The sequence below is a fragment of the Meles meles genome, chromosome 5, assembly GCF_922984935.1.
Source record: "Meles meles chromosome 5, mMelMel3.1 paternal haplotype, whole genome shotgun sequence".
In the NCBI taxonomy this organism is placed as follows: Eukaryota; Metazoa; Chordata; class Mammalia; order Carnivora; family Mustelidae; genus Meles; species Meles meles.
Window position 1 is genome coordinate 151,050,206 of NC_060070.1, and position 23,796 is coordinate 151,074,001.

Below are 23,796 nucleotides of genomic sequence, written 5' to 3' on the forward strand. Positions count from 1 at the left end.
GTGGCCAGGCGGGGGGATGGAGGGTGGAGAATGGTGTTAAAATTCCAATCCCCAGGGGCACCTGGGTGGCTCAGTGGATTAAGCCACTGCCTTAGGCTCAGGTCATGATCTCAGGGTCCTGGGATCTAGCCCCACATTGGGTTCTCCACTCAGCGGGGAGCCTGCTTCCCCCTTCTCTCTGCCTGCCTCCCTGCCTACTTGTGGTCTCTCTCTCTCTCTCTGTCAAATAAATAAATAAAACCTTTAAAAAATATTCCAATCCCCAGGTAACACCGCACACCAATTAAGTCAATACCTGAAGTAAAAACGGCATCAACAGGTTCAGTGATTTTCCAGGTGATTTCAATGTGTTGTAAAGTTTGTGAAATCTCACTGTGTAAATTGTGAAAGATGTTTCAGTAGGTTCTAATTTATTAAACTTACGATTTCATTTTTTCTAATGTGGGAATAAAATGGACATTTTACACAAAAACCGTATTTTTAAGTTGAATAAACAGGATCGGCAAGCTGAACTTAAGATAAAAATGCTGAAAATGTATCGCTGACTTTTTAAATTCCTATTTAAGTATCGAATATCAGAAATTAGGCTATTTCGGTCGAAACACTGTTAAGCATACTCCCCCCCCCCCCCCATCAGCAACGTCCCGGTAGGCCTGAAAACCCCCAGGGACAGCTGGGTCACAGCGTTTCACAAGCCAGCGCTCGGGGCTGCAGGAGAGTTCAAGTTCAGGAGCCGCGTTTCCTCTCAGCCGCGGCCCCGGAAAAGGATCACACTGGCCAGGAAGTTTTGTCTGGTATCCCCGCAGCCCGGGCAGCGACTCCAGGGTGACTTGCTGGCCATGCCCGCGTCTTCGCCGCTCGGAGGCGGGTGAAGCTCCGGGACCCGCCGCGCCGAGATGGGCTCCGGAGCGCGGCGCGCGCTGCTCCTGCTGCTCCTGCTGCGGACCGTGGCCGAGCCCGGGCGGCCGCCGCGTGAGTCCGGGCCGCTGGGGGACGAGATCGAAACCGGCTTTGCTGAGCGCCGGGGGTCGCCAAGGGCGGGGGGCACGGCTCGGCCCCGAGCGCAGCCTGCCCCCGACTCTCCCGGGAGGGGCTCCACCGCCGGGGGCGGGCGGGTTTGCGGGTTCCCTCGCCCGGGACCTGTGCGGTCCCCAGCTGCGTCGCAGCTCCCCAGGGTGGCGCTCGGAGCCTCCCGCCCCCCTCCGCCGACTGCGACGCTTTTAACTACTTTTAACTCCAAATCTGCGCGTTTCTCCTCCAGGCTGAGCCGGGATCCCCGGGTCCTCGGACTCCGAGCTGGGTGCTGTTGCTCTGCTTTGGGCCACGCCGTGGTTTTCCCCGGTCGTCCCCAAACAGGAAGTTCTTCTCCCCAGAGACGACGTGGGCCCGGCCGGGTGTTGACACCCAGGGCTGGCAGAGGGCAGCGGGCCTCGGCTGAGCGACCCCCCCACCCCCACACAGCATCCAGCCTCGCAGACTCGTGGGGGCGCGTGATCGAGCGGGGGCTGGGCTTCCCCCTCCCCCCGCAACACACCCCTTTCCAACTCGGGGTGGGGAGAGGCCCCCGAGACAGATCTGACCGGAACCTTACTGACTCTCGGCGGTTATTCCTTTGCCTGGAAAAAATAACGTATCTGTGATTTCTGGACTTTTGAACTGAACGGAACAGTTCGCATTTTCAGCCGCGGGCGGGGGGGGGGGGGTTGGGGATTGATTTGCAAAGTTCATCGTAGTATATGTAACTGACGGGCCTTTAAAAGGATGCCAAGGTGATAACTGACATTGAACTCGGTTTTAAATCACCTTCCTCGCTTTGATCAGGTTTGACTCCGCTAAGCATTCGGGAAGTAGGAGCCGTGAAATTCCTCAGGCTCAGTTCCTTCCCCAGGTTAGAAAGAACTTAGGCGATCTGGTTCTCGGATGCAAAATGAAGAGCTATCACTGTTCCTAATCTCAGCTGAACGGGGACTCTTCACACACCTGTTTACACAGTCTCAGAACGCTGGGAGGGCAGGTCGAATGTGTGCCCACGTTTTACAGACATGGAGAATGACGCATGACCTGCTCTTGGGTAATTTTTTTCCACAGCACCCTGGGCTCTTGAGGCAGCACCCGTTTCTCCACAGCTGTGATTCTTAAATGTCACACCACAGTAGAGGCTGAATACTAAATTTGATGTGGAAGAGAAATATTCGTGGTTCACACTTATAAAGGGAGCAACGGAGCATGAGTTGCCCTGTTCTGGACCCCTGGAGATAGCAGGGAGCCAAGCCCTTGCCCTCTGGTATTTTGCATTTTAGAGGCAAGATGACAATAAACTAACAAACAAAAGGACACAGAGCCCCAGGTAGCAGCAGGAGCTGTGAAGATGGGTGAGGAGGGGAGGCTGGGGCAGGCTCCTTTCAGGCTGAAGGAAGTAGGGGTGAGCCTTCTAGAAGCACCGCTTCCCAGACAAGCTGAGGGGACCCGCAGGTTGAGTTGAAGCAGAGACTGCAACCTTAGGGAAACTGACACTTTGTGACGTGGGGACTGTTCTGTGCATCGCAGGATGTCGTTTACTCACTGGATGTTAGTAGTGTCCCCCCAGTTCTGACGGTCAGAAGTGTCTCCAGACACTGATGAGGGAGTCACAGCGTCCCAATTAGGAGTGGCTGGGGTGCAGGAGGAGCAGCGACCAGAGGTGGAGACTCGCGGGGGGCTCAGCCCCCCCCCACAGGCAAGGTCTCTTAGGACCTCACCGCTGCCATGCGGGTTCTAGCCGAGGAGGGACACGATCCGCCATAGGTCTGGCTGCTCTGTGGGAGGCAGGGGTGAAGGAAGTCACAGTCAGAGCTCGGGAGCAGCAAGGGAGCTGTTGCTGGGATGCAGGGGGGGAGATGGCAGTGGGGCCTGGGGCTAGCCGAGGAGGCGGTGAGCAGCAGGTGCTTTCTGGATGTCTTTAGAAGGAAGTTGGATCTCGGCACTGTGTGAGAGAAAGAGAAAAGTCAAAGGCGACTCTGTGATTTTAAATTATTTCAGATGTTTCATTGGCCTGAGCCATGGGGTGATGGGTGATGCCATTTCTGAGACGGTGAAGGCGGAAGAGCCCGCAGCTTGGGGGAAACCAAGAGTTAGACCGAAGTTGGAGTTTTCCAATGAGTTATCCAACCAGTGTGTCCTGTTGGCAGTTGGGTGCAAGAATCTGGAGTTCAGGGCCAGAGATAAACAGCAAGGAGTTATCATCCATTCATCTAACAAGGATGTACCGAGCCCTGAGTACATGCCCCGCGCTGTTCTAGGTATTGGGCGTCCATCCCAGAGTCCCTCTTTCCACAGCGGAAGGAAGGGAAACCCTCTCTTGCCCTTCCTGGGTCTTCTTCCGTGTTTGCTCTGAAAGTATCCTAGTGATGGGGCAGATCTGCCGGCATTTCACAGCAAACACTTACACAGGAAAGAGTTTAGAGATGGGAATTATGAAAAAACCAACCAACCAACCAACAACAACCCAGCAGTGAATTCCTCTGCACGTGGTTCTAATTCCCCGTGAGCGTCCTGAGCTCGGCTGCCCCAGTTAGAGACCCTTTGGGATCTTAGAGAGTTGGTGGGCCGCAGGGGAGATTGCCCTAAATGTGGGAACCGAACCGGGCAGAGGCTGGGAGCTCCAAGCGGGTGGTGGCAGCCCCGCCCCCCCCCCCCCCCCCCGGGGAGGGGAGAGCACCCAGGCCTGTGGGGGGTGGGGCCAAGAGGCCCCGCGGCTCACGTGTGGTGGGTGGGCCCAGACGGAGCAGAGGTGCAGCCCCTCTGCCCCCCAGCCCGTTTCGCGGCCCACAGAGATGTCCCCTTGCCTTCTCCCCAGGGTCCCATTCTCTGCGCTACCTCTTCATGGGCGCCTCAGTGCAGGATCTCGGGCTGCCCCTGTTTGAGGCCTTGGGCTACGTGGACGACCAGCTGTTCGTGTCCTACAGTCACGAGAGTCGCCGTGCAGAGCCCCGCGCCCAGTGGGTCCGGGGCGGGGCCACCGGCCAGCTGTGGCTGCAGCTGGGTCAGAGCCTGAAAGGCTGGGATCACATGTTCATCGTGGACTTCTGGACCATCATGGACAATCACAACCACAGCAAGGGTACATGGAGAGGGCGCTCTCCTTTCCCAGGGGGGCAGAGCGCTTCTCTACCTAGAAGAAGCATCTGGGGAGAGCAAGCGGGGAGTCTGCAGTTCCGAGGGAGGAGGGAAGGAGTCTGAGGTCCTAGGCTCCCTGGGGATGACGAGACAAGGACTTTCTCCTTTGGTTTCAGTAACGAAGCTCGGGGTGCTGTCGGAGTCCCACACCCTGCAAGTGATCCTGGGCTGTGAGGTACAAGAGGACAACAGCACCAGGGGGTTCTGGAAGTATGGGTACGACGGGCAGAACCATCTGGAATTCTGCCCCGAGACGCTGGACTGGAGAGCAGCAGAGCCCAAGGCCCAGGCCACCAAGCTGGAATGGGAAGTGAACAAGATTCGGGCCAAACAGAACAGGGCCTTCCTGGAGAGGGACTGCCCCGAGCAGCTGCAACGCTTGCTGGAGCTGGGGAGAGGGGTCCTGGGCCGGCGAGGTATGGTGGGGGCGTCCGGCTGCCCCTGGACTGTCCAGATGACGCGGAGGGGAATGCAGGGCGAGGTCCCGGGCTGGGCTTTCCCAGGTGGCCAGGGTCACATTGACTCTTGGGGCCAAGAGGTCTGAGGTCTGAGGGCTCCGCCTTAGAACTGAGATGTAGGACTCCGCTGAGGGTCAGTGTTTTAGGGTTTTTTTCTTCCTACGTATGGCCGAAGAAGCATCTGTGATCTCTTGATTTCCCCGAGAACCCTGTGTATATTTATACCTTTTAGGAATTTCAGAGATGTCAATTACTGCATGAAAGCCCAGCCAGGAAATTACCAAGAGGCAACCAATCAGAGTAGCAGAATCGTTTGGAGGTTAAAGGTCCCTGAGGGCTGCCCATCTTGGGAGACCCCTTCTTACAAGAACCCTTACTGGGTTGAGCCAGGGAGAATTTGCCAGTAGGGCTCATTCGATCACATCTGCACACTGAAATTTTATCTGATTCCACTTACTCTATTGACAAAGGACAGAAGCTGCATGCTGCAGGTAAGTGTGTTTATACATGGGCAGGAGAATGGCCTTGACTGTCCACCGTGCAGCTCCCCATCACAGCTGACGCTCCTGCGACATGGTTTAGGACACAAAACGAGGACTGTCCTGCAGCTGTGTCCGGACAGGGTTCGCTTCCTCCTCCAACCCATGGAGAAAGGGAAGTGAAAGTTCCAGTCTTCCTGGCAAGGGTAGAAAGCTCCCCTCTCCAGATCCTTCCTCCTTCCTGTGCAGTGTCCCCTCTGGTGAAGGTGACTCAGCGTGCGGCCTCGGCTGTGAGCACCCTGCGGTGTCAGGCCCTGAACTTCTATCCCGGGAACATCACCATGAAGTGGCTGAAGGACGGGCAGCCACTGGATGCCACGGACGTTGAGCCGAAGGATGTGCTGCCCAACGGGGATGGGACCTACCAGGCCTGGGCAGCATTGGCCGTGACCCCTGGGGAAGAGCAGAGATACACCTGCCAAGTGGAGCACCCCGGCCTGGATCAGCCCCTCGCTGCCGCCTGGGGTACAGGAGGGGGGGGCAAGTCCGTTGTTGGGGGAGGCAGAGGGCTCAGCCTGGCCTGCACCAGAGCTGGGCTGGGGCTGGAGTGCCAGCTTTCCCTTGCTTTTGCCTTTTTAGAGGCCCCGATGTCTGGCACCCTGGTCATTGGAGTCATCGGTGGGATCGCTGTTTGCGTCCTCCTCCTTTTTACTGGAATTCTGTTCAGAATCTTAAGGAAAAGACAGGCTTCAAGTGAGTAGGAGGAAGGAGGCCATCTCTCAGTTCCTCTGACCCGGGGACACACTAACGCGTCAGGAAGTGGGGCTGAGGGAGGGCAAAGGGACTTTGATATCCATCCAAGAGAAGCCTGGTCCTCTTTTTCTCTTTGGGAACATGTGTACGGCCCTGGGAGCAGGAATTCATGGTTTTCCTCAGACCGAAAGCTCCAAGTTCAACAAACTTCTCTGGAGAACCTACCATGTTGCAAGCTGCTACTTAAAGCAGTGCGCGGGCTGTAACGTTGAGTTCATAGCTATTGCTGTTCTCGAACCCACGTCCAGAAGAGAATGAAATCTAGCACAAGTTAACACAGGGAAAGGAGAGCCCCTGAGGTCCTAAGACAGACACGAAGAAGAGGGGCGGATGAAGCCAGCCTCATGGAGCTCTGGGGGCCTCGAGGCCAGTGAGCCCAGGGAAGCCAGTGCAGGAACGGTGGGTGGGGACAGACTCTTGGCAGTTCGGGAATGGGCATCAGGAGGTGAGACGGGACACAAGGAGGTCCAGTTAGAAAGCTGGTAAGCAACTCCGGGTGAGAGATGATGATGTGAACCCTGGGAGGTCTCCAGGCAGTCCCAGTTGAGGTGAATGGATGTGGGAGGTGAGGGCCAGGGACAAAGCAGCAGGGTGCTCGGGTCTGCGATGCCACTTTCCTGTCTCTTGTCTCTGCAGGAGGAGCCACGGGGGACTATGTCTTGGCCGAGTGTAAGTGATGGACAGCCTGCAGACCCCTTGTGGGGAGGAGATGTGGAGACTCAAAGAGAGGGTGCCACTGTGGCCCTCTTGGTGTTCCAGAGCAGGACTGGACTGAACGAACAGGAACCGCACCAGGAAATCTCTGCTTGCATCCTGCCTTCTTCATTTTTGGAAAGTTCCTCCCATTTCAGTTTTTGAGTTCTGGCGTGCCAAAGAGCCCCCGCGACGGCCGCTGGGCAGAACGGGCTCCCTTGAATCACCAGCTGCCTCTAGAGTCTGCCTTCGCTTCTGCATCACTTCCGACTCCGCATGGCCACGTCATCTCATCTCCTACCTCTGGAATAGCGCTCCTGAAATCTGGGGGACTCACGGTTCCTTTCAACATCTGAGATAAATGATGAACTTTCTCCTCGGGACATAACACTCTCATGCCCTTGCCAGAATTTTGCACATACATCCAGGCATTTCCTAGGCCCATCTGAGTTTCCTTTTGGTCCCCTCTCTCTCTGTTGTCCAGTAATTCACCTGTCACCAAGCTCTCTGATCTCTTCCATCAGAAGGTAAAGTGGGTTGGTGTACAGCAGCAAAGGCTGTGCACTGCACAACCCAAGGAGGCACCTTTCCCAGAAGAGCCACTGTGGATGTCTCTGTTTATTTATGATAGTTTTCCAGAAAGTGGGTGGGGAATGTCTTGAAGAGGGGTATCTTTTTCTATTTGGCAGCAAGTTGTCACAGATTCACACAGACTCACGATTTGCATTAATGCATTCACAGCGCCTCTCTGGTGTGCCAGGCTTGAAGTAATGCAGTCATTTCCTACCTGGTCTCTGCTAATGAAAGGACAATGAAAATGATCCTAAGAATGAAGACGGTGGTGATACAGGGGCCGACACTTATATATATATATTTTTTTAAAAAGGCATTTTACTTGCCACCAGACTGAGTTCTGAGCACCCACTTACAGTATAATTCTCACAATACTGCTCTGATGTAAGTACTGTTATCCTCGTCCTTTGTTTAAGTGAACAAAATGAGGTACAGAGTAGCTCACAGCCTGCCAGGGCTACAGATGGGTTTGCAGCTCGGTCAGTCTGACTCTGACCCATCTCACCCGCCTGGGCATTCAGTGTTTTAGCTGTGCCATGAAATGGAGAAGGGAGGGGCACGGCTCTTCCGTGGCCCCAGGGTCTTTATTTTGCCCGAGCTTGACCAAAACGAAGGGAAAGAGTAGAAAGTAATCTCCACCATTTCCTTTTGAAGTCTGGGCAAAGAAGTCTCTGGCACCCCAGGGTCGCGACAAGGGTCGGAGCTGTGTGTCAGTGGCTGTGTTGGACCCCACGGTGTTTTCGTTCCGCCTACACCTCCAGAGTCACAATCCTGATGGCATTTCCCTCCAGGAACCAGAGCGACATCTCTCATATTAAAGATGGCAAAATGGACTCTCTTCCCCAATTGTGCACATTAAGAAAAGAAACTCATCTCACCAAGCTGCCCAGGAATTACTCCGTTCTGAGAAAGTAATTCATCTGACCATGTTCAATAGAAAGTGACATGACGCCCAGATGGCGCGTGTCTCCTTTCTGCTGCTATGTACATTCGGCCGCAAACAGTGCAACAAGGCATTCTGTCTCCGCGGCAGGTGTCTCAAAAGTCCAAATATAGCTCAATAGTTTGGTAGGTATTGAATTTGGGCAAAGAGCTCAATGATTTTTTTTTTTTAACTTTTCTTTTTTTCTGGTTACAGAAGTTAAGTGGCTAAAAGTACATGTAATTTGTGCTTATTGTCAAAAAGTTGAAAATGAGTTCAATTGAAACTCTCGTTCCAATTAGCTAGTGATAAACGATCTGTGTATCTCCTCTCAGTTTTGCTATATAAACATATAAAATCAACATATACACTTTAATAAACATACAATCAGTGTGTTGCGTACTGCATGACTTTTTTAGGGGATTGAGGGGCAGAAGAGAGAATCGTACGCAGGCTCCACGCCTGCGTAAGTCCTCTGCAGAGTCCAGCGCAGGCTTCAATCTCACCACCCTGATATCACCACCTCAGTGAAAACCCAGAGTCAGATGCTTAACTGACTGAGCCGCTCATTTTTTTAATAATGGAAGTTATAAACCTCTATTTTCTTTCAGTGTTTCTTACCTTAATTTTTCTTCCCTTGTCCATCAATTCTTAAGATCAACTACATTTGAAAAATCAAAGACTTACATTTTAAATTCTGGATCCTACTTGGCCTCTAGCAAAACCAGCCACAGATCGCCGTCCGGTGGAGAAGGGTGCCACCTGGTGGCTACCGTCGAAAGTGTCACACTGGTCATGCTACTGTCTAGCTATGGGGTGGGGGCGGTGTTTCCTGCAGGAATAAGGAGACAGAAAGAGGAGAGGGCCACTGGACATCTTTTGTGGAGAAAAGCCCCAGAGAATTTGAGGAATTTGAGTCACCAGCTGGTTTCATCACAGCGTACTGCTGAGCTGCCTGAACAGAAGAAAACCTTTGGTAATCTTTGAAGTTCAGGTGCAGCTGATTAAGACCTGTTCCGGGGGGTGGGGGGGTGCACCTGGGTGGCTCAGTGGTTTAAAGCCTCTGCCTTTGGCTCAGGTCATGATCCCAGAGTCCTGGGATCGGGCCTCACATGGGGCCCCACATCGGGCTCTCTGCTCCATGGGAGCCTGCTTCCTCCCCTCTCTCTGCCTGCCTCTCTGCCTACTTGTAATCTCTGCCTGTCAAATAAATAATAAAATCCAAAAAAAAAAAAAAAAAAAAAGGACCTGCTGGGGGGTTAAGGCAGACATTCTTGCTCTACTTGAACAATATGGTCTTACAGGGCTAGTGGGCTTGACTCACTATGAAGCATTTTTCACGTTCTCACACACACACACACACACACACACACACACACACACACACACCCCTTCAAAAACATAATGCCATCTCTAAAATGCTGGAAAACTCTTATAAGCTACCATGTTTAAACTATAATTTTTTTTCTAATCTTACTCTAATCTAACAATGACTAGAACTAAGAATGCATGACTTTAAACATTGAAGATCTTCACATTGATGGACGGGTATCTGAGGTTTTGATTTCTATCTGTAGACTTTACATCATCATTTTTTTTTTTTTTTTTTGGTTTCTCTTTTGGAATCAATGTTAACAGGTAGAATGTCAACTCATTATTAATGATTATACCTGATGATTTTGTTACAAAGCCTGGATTGACTTGACATCCAACAGACGTGCCTTCCATGGCATGAATATTTTCTACAACTTTTTTTTCAGCTAATAATAAGTATGCATTTCCTAGGTGTCAGGCCTTGTTCAGGATATTTTTTGTGAAGAAAACAGTGAAGTAGGAACTATAGTCATTTCATTACCCTTATTTTGTTTTATGGAAACCAAAGCACAGAGAGGTTACCTAACTTGCTAAAGGTTGCACAGCTAGAAAATTATTGTGCTCAATTTTTATTTTCGCTTGTCTGGCTCAGAGTCAAGCTCATAACCTCTTTCTGTGTCAAGAAAAAATGTCATGGGGCACTGCTCCTGTCTCTCAGGGCTGCTCCTGGTGACCACACCTGTGATGTTTGCTGCAGTGGGGAGAGAATCTGTTTTAACATTTCAGAATTTGTCATATCCCTGTAACTTTTTCATAAATATTTGGAAACATTTTCTTTGGGTGTATTTTTTTTAAGGTTTTTTTTTTTTTTCAGTTAATAAACAAATTCCTAATGAATGAATTCTCATCTATTTATTCTCTTTCTCATTAATGGAGAAATTTGAGTATAAGTAGCCTTGAAACACCTGTGAATCCTTTTATTCAACAGATTTGGGTAGAAACTGTTGTTGCTGTTTGTGTTTTTGGTTTTTTTTTTAAAGTGTTGTTATTTTTTAAATATAAAATTCTAGCTTTTAATCCAAAGAGTCTAACAAACAGTTCTGGAATCTTCTGCATACTCTTGGTGGGACGGTGTGGGGGTGAGGGGAAGTACCAGTATCTGTATAAAGCCCAGTGGTCTCAGTTAACCTTACTCTAGGGTTGATTAAATGCCCTGAATTTAATTCCTTAAATAGTTACCACAATGGCATTTTCATAAAGCAGTGAATAACCAATTTTGATCCTGCCAAAACGTCTTGACAATGTGTGCAAAAGAGGGCATCTGTCTTAAATACAGATGTAACAGTTAGTGTAGTTTCCTTTTGTATACGTTTGGAATTACAGTTTTGCCATTAAAACAAGAGCAAAATACTTTTTGTGTTTTGTGTATGTGATTAAGAAAGTATCCAAAGGGGGCACCTGGGTGGCTCAGTGGGTTAAAGCCTCTGACTTCGGCTCAGGTATGATCCCAGAGTCCTGGGATCGAGCCCCACATCGAGCCCCACATCGAGCCCCACATTGAGCCCCACATCGAGCTCTCTGCTCAGCAGGGAACCTGCTTCCCCCCCCTCTCTCTCTGCTTCTCTGCCTACTTGTGATCTCTGTCTGTCAAATAAATAAATAAAATCCTAAAAACAAAAAAAAAGAAAGTATCCAAGGGAATTTGAAAATCAAATTTAATTAGAGACTTTTTAAAAAAATTTTTGAAACAAATAAATATATACAAAGGACATTTTCAGAAATTCTCTGTCCAAAGAACTTTTTTTAGTAGGTCAAAACAAATTCAGAATGTTTAATTAAGCGCCCACAAAGACAGCAGGCTGAGGAAGCAGATGGGACAAAACCTTTCAGTAGACTGTTTGTACTAAAAAGAAAACATAGAGCATTTTCTAGAACAGGACAGAGAGGAAGAAAAAAACTAAGGAAAGACTTTGTATATGTTATGGGCCACAGATAATCCAATGGGAATGAAAACTGAATTTAGGGAAAGTGACTAAGACAACGCATATTCATACCAGGGAAAAGAGAAATGTATTGAGGCCTTAAATTGCAGTAAGGTTCATCAGCCCAGGGCTGGAAGAGCTGTTCGCCCCAGACTAGCAGTGATGTCCCCAAATACCCAGAGATAACGAATGTTATAAAGCCCTGGAAAACTAAGTTGGGTCTGGCTGAACTTTACCCTTCTTTGACTATAATATAAGTCAAAAGTATTTCTACTCTAATATTTCCTCTCACTAAAGAACAATTATATTCTTTAAAATGATGATATATAGTGGTAGTTCTCAACCCTGGGCAAGTATCAGAATTATTTGCCAATTACAGGGGTGCCTGGGTGGCTTAATCAGTGTGTGCCTTGGGCTCAGGTCATGGTCCCAGGGTCCTGGGACCAAGTCCCTCATTGGGTTCCTTGCTCAGCAGGGAGCCTGCAATTCCCTCTCTGTCTCTCTGACAAACAAATAAAATCTTAAAAAAGAAATTGTTTGATACACACACACGTAATCTATACATGATTCCACAGCTCTGATAGTTTGATTGAGTCAGTCTGCTGCAGACGGTGGCTGTAGGCATTTCATATTTTTATCAGACCTTTCATTAACCTCATGGTTTTATTCATTCAAACGTGTGATGTGACCTATTAGCCACAACTTGTTTGTAGGGTTTTTAGCTGAAAGACGTACCTCACATGTTGAATGAACGGGGTTCTCTGAAGCCGGGTTCTCTGAAACCGGGTTCTCTTCTCTCTGAGGGTAAGAGAGGTGAAAAGAGAAGTCAGCCATAAAGGTTCCAGAGTGAGCCACCCCTCTCCCAAACCTTAAGACCAAGAAAGGCAGGCACTCCTCACCGAGTGGAAGGATCCATTTTCTTTCTTTCTTTTTTTTTTTTAAAAGAGTTTATTTGTCTGTCTGTCAGGAGAGAGAGAGCAGCAGGCAGAAAGAGAAGCAGGCTTCCCGCCAAGCAGGGAGCCGATGCAGGATTCCATCCCAGGTCGGGCATCACGACCTGAGCCCAAGACAGATGCCCAACCAAGGAAGGATCATCTTTACTATACATCTGTATCCACATATCTTTTTAAATATCTCCGTTCTGACATTCACAATTTTTGAGTCAACGTCATTGAGAAAAAAATGATTAAAAAGAACATTAGGAGAAGGGAATAGAAAAAAAGAATAAAATGTCAAAATAAAAGAGAGGTTTTATTAATGATAGAGTGGGCAAAATAAAATTGGGGGACAACTGGCCTGGATCTCTGGCTGAAATGCAGAGGGCACCTGCTGGGATGTGTATCCGCGGTTGCTCACACCACGGATTTTTGCATGGAATTACTGTATTATATACATGCTACTTTTATTTATTTCCATGAATTAAAAAGCATGTTGAGATTTCAGTTTTACTTATAAGCTCAGACCTTAGACCTTTTCTCTGTAGTGTTCGACATTTCTTCCTAGCTAAGTAAGTCCTCCTTGTAAAATATGTGTTGTGGTGGGGGAAGAGAGAATAAAAGTCAGGAACCTAAAAACCCTCAACCTAAAAACCCTCAATCTGGGGCAGAAGAATGCTTAATAATTCCAGATGTGTTACAAATCAGGGCTTTCCAACCCTCTCCTGGAACTCTTTTTTCATCTGAGAAAGTATGAGATTATATATACATATATATAATCGCTCTCAGGCCATAGTCTCATTCTAAGTATCCACAATAGACATTTATTTATTTATTTATTTTTTAAATTTATTTATTTGACAGAGAGAGATCACAAGTAGGTGGAGAGGCAGGCAGAGAGAGAGGAGGAAGCAGGCTCCCCGCTGAGCAGAGAGCCTGATGCGGGGCTCGATCCCAGGACCCTGAGACCATGACCTGAGCCGAAGGCAGAGGCTTTAACCCACAGAGCCACCCAGGCGCCCCTAGACATTTATTTATTAACTAGGATGAAGGGTTTGCACGCGCCCCCTTTCCGGTTTTGACTAGAGTAAGTCTCATCATGGAAATTTTCAAAAGCTGCAGCAGGAGGCTAAGGAGAAATGTTTTATTTGAAAAAACCCTTTTCCAAACCACATTCACATCCAATTCTGCTCTTTTTGGCTTTTTTTTCCCCTTAATGGGATTAGCCTTGTTTAAAACACCAATACTCTCATCAAAAGCCCTCCAGAAGAGGGCCCTGTAGGCCTTGTAATGACCTTAATCAAGTATTAGCAGGGCCCTACAGTTAATCCCCAACTCAACAAAACATTTGTTCTAGTCTCTAAACCTGAGAAGGCTGACAAGGCTTGAGTTAGGGAGGGAAGGGGAGGTTACTAGGAGTTGCAGGCAGATCCGACAGGCCCAGCAGGCCAGGAAGAGGGTCCAGGGGCAACTGGCTGTCCAAGCTTAGCTCCAGGTTTTTGTAGAAACATGAGTCACTCAATAATTTTGAAAGGGAACAGACGTTTTATTTTGCAATTGTTCGCCTTCCCACCCACCCCGCAGACACGGGGCCAGAGCTTTTAGATAGCCAGGCTTACACTTCGTCCAGCATAAAGAAGCCCTTCTAAATATGTCAGTTTCACAGGAGTATTAAAGAAACCGGAGGGAAAGTCCCTTGACCTATAAATCCACCGTCTTTCCCATATGACCTCTACATTCCCCCCAAGGGATCATTACATAACTTACTAGTTATTAAGTGGAAATAAAATGAAACGTTGAGTGGTTCTCTTTGCTCAGAGGCTTTACCGGATAAAACAGAACACATTCTATCTGCAAACGCGCCCGGAAAAAAAACAACCAGGACAGAAGAGGAAGGAGCTTCCAGTCAGAGGAGAGCCATACGCCTCCTCCAGCGCGCCGGCGCAGAGCGAAGTTTCACCGGCCAATGAAAACATCGATATGTTAATGAGGGTTCCTTGCCCCACCCTCGCTTACTGACCTAATATGGAAAGAACGCCAGAGCACGTGTTCTCAATCAGGTCCGCAGAAATGCTATTTAAAGGGCTGCGTAAAAACGGCACTGTCACTTCAGCGACGATCATGTCTGGTCGCGGCAAGGGCGGGAAGGGCCTGGGCAAGGGGGGCGCCAAGCGCCACCGCAAGGTGCTGCGCGACAACATCCAGGGCATCACCAAGCCCGCCATCCGGCGGCTGGCCCGGCGCGGCGGCGTCAAGCGCATCTCCGGCCTCATCTACGAGGAGACCCGCGGGGTGCTCAAGGTCTTCCTGGAGAACGTGATCCGCGACGCCGTCACCTACACGGAGCACGCCAAGCGCAAGACGGTCACGGCCATGGACGTGGTCTACGCGCTCAAGCGCCAGGGCCGCACCCTCTACGGTTTCGGGGGCTGAGCGCACGGGACCCGCCCACCATACTTTCAAACACAAAGGCCCTTTTCAGGGCCGCCCACAAAATCTTTTAAAGGGCTGTATGCTTAGTAGGCCTAATTTTGGGTAGTGTAAGTTTCGGTCATAATTGCTAAGCATAAATCTAGAAAGACTACGTTGGTAGTGTTTGTGGAGTGTGCTGTAGTCTCAGGTTATAGGGCATTTATACCATAGTAACAGTCGCAAGATTGATTTTAACGGTCAAGTGCTGGCAATGAGGTGTTTTCAGCACAGAAATGCGTGTACTTTACGCAATCGTGAGCACCCCGACCAAGGTCCTTTACATAAGCGCAGAGGCGGAAGCCCACGAAGCAACAAAGCTCTGTGGTCACAACAGCCGCGTCTTTGTAAATGAAGGTCCTCTGGGACAAGTTCTGATTGGATGATACTCGCTGTGGTGCGGCACGATTGCAGAGGGTGGGATTTTAGCACCATTTTCCTGTTGGCTGGAAAGGGTTTAATTGTTAGACTCGAAAGTGGAGGAAGAACCCTGGTTGGTTAACTTTGTTTTTAACCCGATGTATGCCAGGCGCTAAAAAGGAGAGAGGAACAAAGGCGCGCAGGATCGCGGGGTCAGCTCTAGACTGATTCGAGCAATGTCGGGCACCTGCCGGCTGCCTGGCGGAGGTCTGGGGTCAGTCCGCTGCTGGGCGCGGCAGTCGGACGGGGGACTCACGGCCTTCCCCGGTAAGTGAAGCATATTCCTGCGCCGCCTTTCCAACCTGAAAGAGAAACTGACCGCCATGTCCAAGCAAGACACAGGCTGTGGCTGATTCTATACAACTTTAAACCATTATGTGTATTCGTTTTCCCTTAAATAGAAGATTGTTAGAGGCTTAATTACATAGACGAGTTTAGAAAGGCAAGGCCCTGACGAGTTGTAATAAAAGCTTGCGCATGAAAGAATGCGTTACATAGTTTTTGCATGGGTCTTTGTTCAAGGTTGCTCCAAATACCAAAGCCCAAAATAAGATTAATAGTATGAATTTAATATAGTAATCTTTAAGAATGCTAACTCCCAAATTAAGTGAAAACTGAAAAACTGATTTTGCTTAAAATGAGAGATGCCTTCACTCAGACCCAAAGAATTTCCAAGTTTTTGTGATGTAGTTCAGTTTGGGCCCTAAAAAGTGTAGCCCCAGTATTTCCATAAAGATTTAGTATTCAGCCTGTGGAACACAATCTGGACAAGCCTATCCACTCTTCATAAAACAATTACAATTATGTTGGACTAATTGTATTAACAAACCAATTTCTTTAATGTGGCAATATAGTACTTTGGAAATGATATACGGTATTTCAATATTTTTTTAAAAATGTTATTTGAAAGATCACAAGTAGGCAGAGAGGCAGGCAGAGATGGGGAAGCAGGCCCCCTACTGAGCAGAGGTCCTCAGGCTAGGACCCTGAGATCATGACCTGGGCCTAAAACAGAGGCTTAACCCACTGAGCCACCCAGGTGCCCCTCAATATTCTTTCAACTGCAGACTGAAGGTACTTGCTATTTCTGTTTTTAAATGTTAAACCCAGGGGACCTGACTGGCTGAGTTGGTTAAGTATCTGACTCTTGATTTTGGCTCAGGTCATGACCTCAGGGTCTTGGGATGGAGCCCCCAGGTCAGCTTCCTGCTCAGCGGGGAGCCTGTTTCTCCCTCTCCAAGTCTTCAAAAAGTAAATGGAAAACTCCACAAAGATTTAAAATTCCAATCCTAATCTTGTTACAATTCCTATATATTGACCCACAGAAAGCTGTGGACAGTGAGTTCTGGAACCGTATTTTCAACAGTACCATGTAACAAGGTCAACTGGAATGCAAGCCCTTGGAATGTCAGCTACATTCCTGCAGAGCTGATCTCCACTCCAACCGCAACTTACTATGCCTTTCCAGAGAAACATGGCAACGCAAGGCCATGTTCCTTGTTTAACTCTACTGTACGACCTACTTTTGGGCGGGGCTACAGGATTTCCAAATACTGATAAACCTTTCTAGATCGGTACCTTCTCTAACAAGACCCTACTTCCTACAGTAGAATTCACTTAACGGACCACTATGCGGTTACCCAACTTATAGATACTATAAGTTTTCAGTGTCACGCCGTTTTTTAAGTACTTGAGGTGGCTCTTAAAAGAGCCTTTGGGTTCACAACAGAGCTTCTTTTGGCTTATTTCTTGGACGCCACTTTCCGCTTGTTGGTTTTCTGCTGGCTCAGCTTGGGCTTCCCGGCCTTCGCCTTCTCTGCTCTGGCCTTCCCCGGGCTCTTTCGTGCTTGCTTGCCCTTGGCCCCCATGGCCTTCTTGCCGCTCCTGGCCGTTTTCTGCGGTGCCGTTGCTCTGGGCTTCTTGGCTTTCTTGTTGGTCTTGGCACCTTTTGGGGATTTCGAATCTTTGGATAAAACCAGCTTCTTCGCCTTGGCGGAAGATGGCCTTTTGACCTTGCTCTTGGTAGGCCCAGGAAGGGCCTTCTTGCTGAGCTTGAAGGAGCCCGAGGCGCCGGTGCCCTTGGTCTGCACCAGGGTGCCCTTGCTCACCAGGCTCTTGAGGCCCAGCTTGATGCGGCTGTTGTTCTTCTCTACGTCGTAGCCGGCGGCCGCCAGCGCCTTCTTGAGCGCCGCCAGGGACATGCCTGCTCGCTCCTGGGACACAGACAGTGCCTCCGTGATCAGCTTGGACACGGAGAGGCTCGGGGCCTTGCGACTAGCGCCCGGCTGGCCCCCTGACTTCTTCCCCCTCTTCTTAACTGGAGGATTCTCCATTGAAGCCAAGACAGTGTCAGCTGTGGCTGCGGGAGCCGTCTCAGACATGGCACGAAGACAATCGAAGGGCGACTACCGACGAGCACAAGATGCCGCGCGGCCTCCAGGCCTTATATAGGGCAGGGCCTTCTGTGATTGGTGCGTCACCCGGGCATCGCCCCGCCCCTCGGGGGAGGAGCTTTTGTGTTTGTTTTACCCCCAAAAGTTGGATCCCGCAAAAATCCTCCGAGCAGAATCGTCCATCTTTCACGGCTGGGTCATCTGCGGAGACGCAGATTTCATGTGCCGTTTAACTTTTTCATGAAAAACGACCCTGAATGCCAAAACTGTTAGATAAAGCTCTCGATTTTCAGGAAAATTCAAGGAGAAGGAAATAACTTCCTCTTTCCTTGTAAATTTAAAAGGCATTTTGAACAAGGGGTTTACTTCAGCTCTTCTGAGTGGTTTTCTAAACGACTGGCTTCCAATCGATGGAAAAATAAATTATTCACACATTGATTTTTATTGGATATTATTTATGTATGTTAAGGAAGTAACACATCTCCTAAATGTCTCACGGCGTGCTTAGGAGATGCTTATAGAATTGTCTAGAAAATCGCAGAGTATGACTTTATTTGGGTAAACACAATCTAATGAACCATAATCTCCAAGGCATGTGAGTTGTTTGTGACTTAAACCAGTCTTAGGTCCCTGTGGCTTGAGGGAGTGAGTCAAGCGACCTAACGTGATATCTGTGTTCCCAAATCAGGTCACCTCCGTGAGCCGTGTCCTCAACTGAATTTTGCTTCTGGTTTCTTTAGGCCAAACCCCACCCCCACCCATACCCCGGTCTACCTCCTAAATGCCAAGTACACACAAAGAGAAAAAGATAGAGTCCCTACTCCCAATTAACTTGAAAATGGGAGTCAGGAAGAGCTCAGTGGGAGCATAACCCCAGATCTCCAGCAGGACTGGGCTGACCCGTGTGCTTGCAAAGCTGTGGGAGAGGAGTTACCGAGATAAGGTCTGGAATGCTTTTCTGGGCTTTTCCTCGGACTTGCCTTCGTAGGAGGTCCAGATGGGAATTTATCAAGGCCAGACCTTCTAGAAGGATGTTGAGAGAGGAGCGCAGTACGGCTGAAGCACAGGCTTCAGCAGAGAAAAACCCCGAAAAGACCATCTTGTGGAGATCCCCCATCACCAACCCCCCATGCCTGCATGAGAAGTTTGTTATTCTGCAGGCTGGGGAACGATCTGAAGTTTTTAAGGACAGGATCTGTGTATTGTTCTTGTAGCTGTCTTGGTTTTAGAATTTTCACATAAAAAATAATTCTTGGAAAGGGCTCAGTGTCAGAGGTTGGTAGTCTGTTGCAATAGTCTTAGAAGAGAGACAAGGGCTTCACCTAAAGAGACAGTGTGGGAAAGGAGAGCCCATGTTTGAAATATTTCTGAAGCGGAAATCAAATGAAGAGACTTTCCAACTTCTGGTTGCAAAGTGGAGTAGCAAAGTCTCTGCCTCTGTCTCATGGGCACATGCTTACACACACACCTGAAACAAAAATTCAGAAAACAACACCAACTTAAGTGTTGCTTTCTGATGCATTCCGATCTATTTCATTCTTTTAATGCTCCTCGTGAACTACGGGATTGATTTCACAACACAGTAAGGCGCTAATCTGACCAATTAATATGAAAAACCGTTCTTCTAAGAGAGATTACAGGTGCATCTCCCCAAGGACCCGAGGTTTTAACATGTGTTTGGTTTTTCTGACCCTGTGTGACCCCTGAGTATTTGTGCTTAGGGGTCAGGTTGTGAAGTAGCTTGAGCCTTATAATTCTAGGTTGACAGAACATATCATTCTATTGCTTTAAAAGTAATAAAGAATTGGAGAATTTAAAAAATTCTTACATTCCATAATTTAAGATACAGAGAAAGAACCATGATTCATACTTTGTATTGGAAATCTAAAAGCTACCACACACACAAACACATGCACACAGTGCTTACTGCTGTGTTAGTCATCATCCCAAGTTTTTCCCCTTCAAAAAATGAAAATGTATAGGGGCGCCTGGGTGGCTCAGTCGTTAAGCGTCTGCCTTCAGCTCAGGTCATGATCCTAGAGTCCTGGGATCGAGCCCTGCATCGGGCTGCCTACTCAGCGAGGCACCTGCTTCTCCCTCTTCCACCCGCCCTGCTTGTATTCCCTCTCTCTCTGTCAAATAAATAAATAAATAATCTTTAAAAAAAAATGAAAATGTATAGAAACTAATTTGGTCATTAAGAAACTGAATGACAGAAAAGTCATAAAACTCACCCAGGGTCCAAGAGCTAGGAAGCAGGAGGCTGGCTTTAAAAGGTACTAGCTAGTTATAAACATCACCGATGTTGGGTCATTTTTTTTCTTCCTCTTGATATGTTACAACTGCTGTCCATGTAATTACATTTTTATAGCATTTTTTTGTGAGGCCATACTGTATTTTTATTTTGGCAAATTTTCTATTGTGGGAAAGTCAACCTTCTGAACTTTCATGAGGGAAATAATACTGCCATAAACATTTCCTTAAGATCAACTTTTGCTGGCCTTTCGGATTTCTACATAGTAAAACAAGGGAGGCAGTCGCAAGCAAACTAAATGTTTTCTTTTAAAAAATATAATAAATTAATTCTGTCATGATAGGGAAAGTGTACAGCCCATTTTTAATATTAATTTAACATTCTAGTCTGTTTTTTTATTTTTTTAAGTTTATTTATTCATTTATTTTTTTAGTAATCTTTATACCCAACATGGGCCTCAAACTCATGATCCTGAGATCAAGAGTCACGTGCTCAGAGCCGAGATTTGAGGTGGGTCTGACCTCCAGATCCTCTTATTCGCCTTCCTTGTTTTCTCTGAGCAAACACTTGGAGGTACTTAGTCTGGCTATGTGACCTGAGGACACCTTCTTTTTCTGGACAACTGTAATCTCTTTGGTCCAGGTGTTGCAGGATTTTTCTCCATCGGTGCCCACCGTTCTTGGCCACACCACTTTGAAGACCGAAGAGGTAGACCAGACAGAGTGGTGGGCAGCAAAGCAAGGTTTATCAAGCAATAGCAAAGTGAGAGTACAAAGCTCCCAAGGAGGGAGGGGGCCTGAAGGGGTTGCCCTGTAGTCTGTTGTTTTAAAAGCTGTTTACTTTATATTTCTCCATGTATGTGTGTGTGTGTGTGTGTGTGTGTGTGTGTGTGTGAATAAAATAAAGGCATCTACAGATTTTCAGTATGTTCAGTGAGATCAGCAGAATTTCACTTACCAGAATGTCTATCCAACATGCTTCTTAGATTTTCCTAGTATCTAGACCTACCTTTCAAAACTGTTAGCCTTTTTCATATGTTTCTTCTTTTTCCAACAGCTATATTTGAACTTTGTGTCAAAGATAGCTTCCTCTATCTTTAACAAACATTAGTTCACATTTGACTTCACCTCTTTTTCAACTGATCTCCTCAGGTTTGAATCATTCTATTTTGATTGGTTGCTTGTTCTGCTATTGAGGAATTATTTTGTTTGCTTGTGAACAGTTCCATGGTTTGTAAAAGTTGTCTCTAAAATCATCAAGTATTAAATATCAAGTGCAGGTCTGATGTTGTTCCAGGGCTGAGGGACATAAAAATGACAGTTTTTAAATTAAGAAATAAGTATTACTTGGTCTCCAAACTAAAGAAATCACCACTTTCCTTATTTGGGAGGTAAGATTTAAATATATGCAATAACAACAATTATTTGGTGCTGAAATCGATGCCCAAAACAATAATCTGCCCAGGGTTTCAAGATGGAGAGGTCTCTTTGAGAGAGGGTGGCAGGAAAGGAGTCTTCAGTTGAGTCAGATAGACCTGAATGACTTGTTCAGCTTGTTTCTGCCCCTCCTTATGAAACAGCTCACCTTCCGAAGGAGTTCTAGAAACTTCTCAGAGGAAAGAGGACCAAACCCACCAAAGGCTAATTAGAAAGCACCGGAAGCATCTGCCCTCTAAGAAAAGTGATTTGCATAATTAGAAATGCACTGGAGGAGCCATTCAGGGACCTCATTTCTGTTCTTCCTGACATTCCCACCTGGCTTATTAGCTATTCATCTGTAAACGAAGACACTACTGGTATCATGCTATTTCTTCATTTGTGACTCCCACGTGTAATGCTAACAACATAGACTTCTATGCAAAACCTGTCCATGGATGTTAATGAGCCAGTCTTCAAAAGTAAGGAGACACAGGCATTAGAACTTGGTGTGAATTTTCTGTTGTGCTTTAATACAGAATATGGAGTCACTAGAAAAAAAGCAAGAAGTCTATTTTGTTTTTTAACTAAGTAGACTTAGATGGCGCATGCCTATTTCCCCTTGATTACCCCTTCTTCCAGTCTGGAGCAGAGATTCGCCCTCCCGAGGAGCTAAAGAGGACCATGAGGTGGAAAATTACACAGAGGATGAAAATTGCACGATTGAGAGCGCAGGATGCTAGAAGGAACCTGTACACTTGGGCAGCCTTGGCTGTTCCCCACCACCCATGACAAAGCAGCCAAGCTCTCCTGCTAATTGGGAAGAGCAAACATCTTTCTAGTTAACCGACTACAGACGGATTTCTGTGAAATGCAGCCCAGTGCATTCCTGAGTCAGTGGATAATACCTTTCCACGAACATGCCAAGTTCATGGACCCGGGATTTTTGTCTACCAGGGATACTACTGAATCCTTCCACAAGAGCGTCTGGTGTGTGGATGGGGCTTATCTGTGCAGACCCACTGAATGGGAGGATGGACACATAGTCCACCTAATTTCCACCTGTAACTCCTATGTTTCCGTTATTTTCTTTTAAGATTTCATTTATTTATTTGACAGAGAGAGATCACAAGTAGGCAGAGAGGCAGGCAGAGAGAGAGGGGGAAGCAGGCTCCCCGCTGAACAGAGAGCCTGAGGAGGGCTCAGATCCCAGGACCCTGAGATCATGACCTGAGCCGAAGGCAGAGGCTCAACACACTGAGCCACCCAGGTGCTCCGCTTTTAATTTTTTTTTAAATAAACATTTTAGGGGATCCTGTGTGGCTCAGTCAGTTAAGTGCCCGACTTTGATTTCGGCTCTGATGATGATCTCAGGGTCATGAGGTCGAGCCCCCAGTGGGGCTCCACACTCAGTGCAGAGTCTGCTTGAGACTCTCCCTCCATCTCCTTCTGCCCCCTGCTCACCCCCCCAATAAATAAATCTTTAAAAAATATTTTTAAAAAATAAAGAAACATTTTCCAGTATATATCTTTCCGGTTAATTTACCTGTCTGACTAGGACTGCTCTGAGATCCTGCTTCACGGCACGTATCACCCTCAATCAATGCTGTAAGGATATCATTAGGCTTGACGTCACTTCCCACTGGGTGGGCAAAAATGGTTGTGCACACGGTTTGCGTTTTAGTTTTGCAAGAAGTTCAACATTTCTCATGAGGGAGCAGTCAAAGCCTATTTATTTAAGATTAAACATTCACCTTCTGGTGACAAGTCTCAGTCTAATACTGGTTGTGGGAACATGTGGCCCTCGGCCCTCCAAGGTTATTGTCGGTGTGTGGAATGGAGGAGCTCTGGCCTTGGAATAAGGACACCTGGGTGAGCTTCCAAACCTTGCCTGTTTCTGACTCTTGTGATTGGGGCCAAATAGCATTTATTTCTCCTAGTCTTATTCACTTTCCTATTTTTATTTTGTTTTTTTGTTTGTTTGCTTTGTTTATTTTATTTTTTCAGTGTTCCAAGATTTATTGCTATTCACGTTCCTTGTCTGTAAGTCACAGCGAAGACAGTCTTAGTCTGCTCAGGCTAGCGGAAAAAAATACTATAGACGGGGGTGGCTTAAACAATAGAAATTTATCTCCTCATATCTCTGGAGACTTGAAATCTGAGATCACAGTGCCAGCATGGTCAAATTCTGGTGAGAGCTCTACATGGCTGTCTTCTGGCTCTGACCTCAAATGCTCTTTTTGTGTTACATTCATCCTGGAACTGTCTTTCCCTCTCACTCTTCTTACAAGCCCACTGATGTAATTCGATTAGGATCTCACTTTTATAACTCCCTAAGCCTCAAATACCTCCTACAGCCCATCTCCAGATAGAGTCACATTGGGAGTTAGGGCTTCAATGCATGAATTCTGGAGGGAGAGAATGCAATGCCCATTAGATACCTTTCTCGTGGAGTCGTTGGAAGGCTGGTAAGGAGAAGTGTAGGTATAAAAGTAGGTTTGGCTACACACACAGCCAAATG

General features: G+C 47.6%; 3 protein-coding genes across 5 annotated transcripts; 2 read left to right on the top strand and 1 right to left on the bottom strand.

The window, feature by feature from the left end:
* The first annotated feature begins 372 nt into the window (after nt 1–372).
* HFE (homeostatic iron regulator) lies at nt 373–8,004 on the top strand. Of its 3 annotated transcripts, XM_046006244.1 has the most exons (8): nt 373–972; nt 1,262–3,278; nt 3,836–4,099; nt 4,272–4,571; nt 5,342–5,617; nt 5,732–5,845; nt 6,542–6,574; nt 6,665–8,004. In XM_046006244.1, coding segments are annotated over exons 2-8 (1,335 nt in total). In that variant the 5' UTR covers nt 373–972; nt 1,262–2,932; the 3' UTR covers nt 6,667–8,004. The 3 variants fall into 3 exon arrangements, with proteins under 3 accessions (XP_045862200.1, XP_045862199.1, XP_045862201.1); XM_046006243.1 differs by having other exon boundaries at nt 376–972; nt 6,542–8,004; XM_046006245.1 differs by lacking the exon at nt 1,262–3,278 and having other exon boundaries at nt 390–972; nt 6,542–8,004.
* Nucleotides 8,005–14,073: 6,069 nt separating this feature from the next.
* On the top strand, nt 14,074–15,028 carry LOC123942367 (histone H4-like). Its single transcript, XM_046006271.1, has one exon. The coding sequence runs from the start codon at nt 14,350–14,352 to the stop codon at nt 14,755–14,757; it is 408 nt and encodes a 135-aa protein (XP_045862227.1). The 5' UTR covers nt 14,074–14,349; the 3' UTR covers nt 14,758–15,028.
* Nucleotides 15,029–16,446: 1,418 nt separating this feature from the next.
* Nucleotides 16,447–18,004, bottom strand: H1-6 (H1.6 linker histone, cluster member). Its single transcript, XM_046006261.1, has one exon. It carries the CDS (start codon nt 17,592–17,594, stop codon nt 16,956–16,958), a length of 639 nt encoding a protein of 212 aa, XP_045862217.1. The 5' UTR covers nt 17,595–18,004; the 3' UTR covers nt 16,447–16,955.
* Between the last annotated feature and the right edge of the window lie 5,792 nt (nt 18,005–23,796).

Coding starts and splice junctions, on each gene's coding strand:
- HFE (XM_046006243.1), top strand. CDS start 2,933: ATGTCTTTAGAAGGAAGTTGGATCTCGGCACTGTGTGAGAGAAAGAGA. Junction 5,618..5,731: donor GCCCCTCGCTGCCGCCTGGG/GTACAGGAGGGG, acceptor TTGCCTTTTTAG/AGGCCCCGATGTCTGGCACC. Junction 5,846..6,541: donor AAGGAAAAGACAGGCTTCAA/GTGAGTAGGAGG, acceptor TTGTCTCTGCAG/GAGGAGCCACGGGGGACTAT.
- LOC123942367 (XM_046006271.1), top strand. CDS start 14,350: ATGGAAAGAACGCCAGAGCACGTGTTCTCAATCAGGTCCGCAGAAATG.
- H1-6 (XM_046006261.1), bottom strand. CDS start 17,594: ATGTCTGAGACGGCTCCCGCAGCCACAGCTGACACTGTCTTGGCTTCA.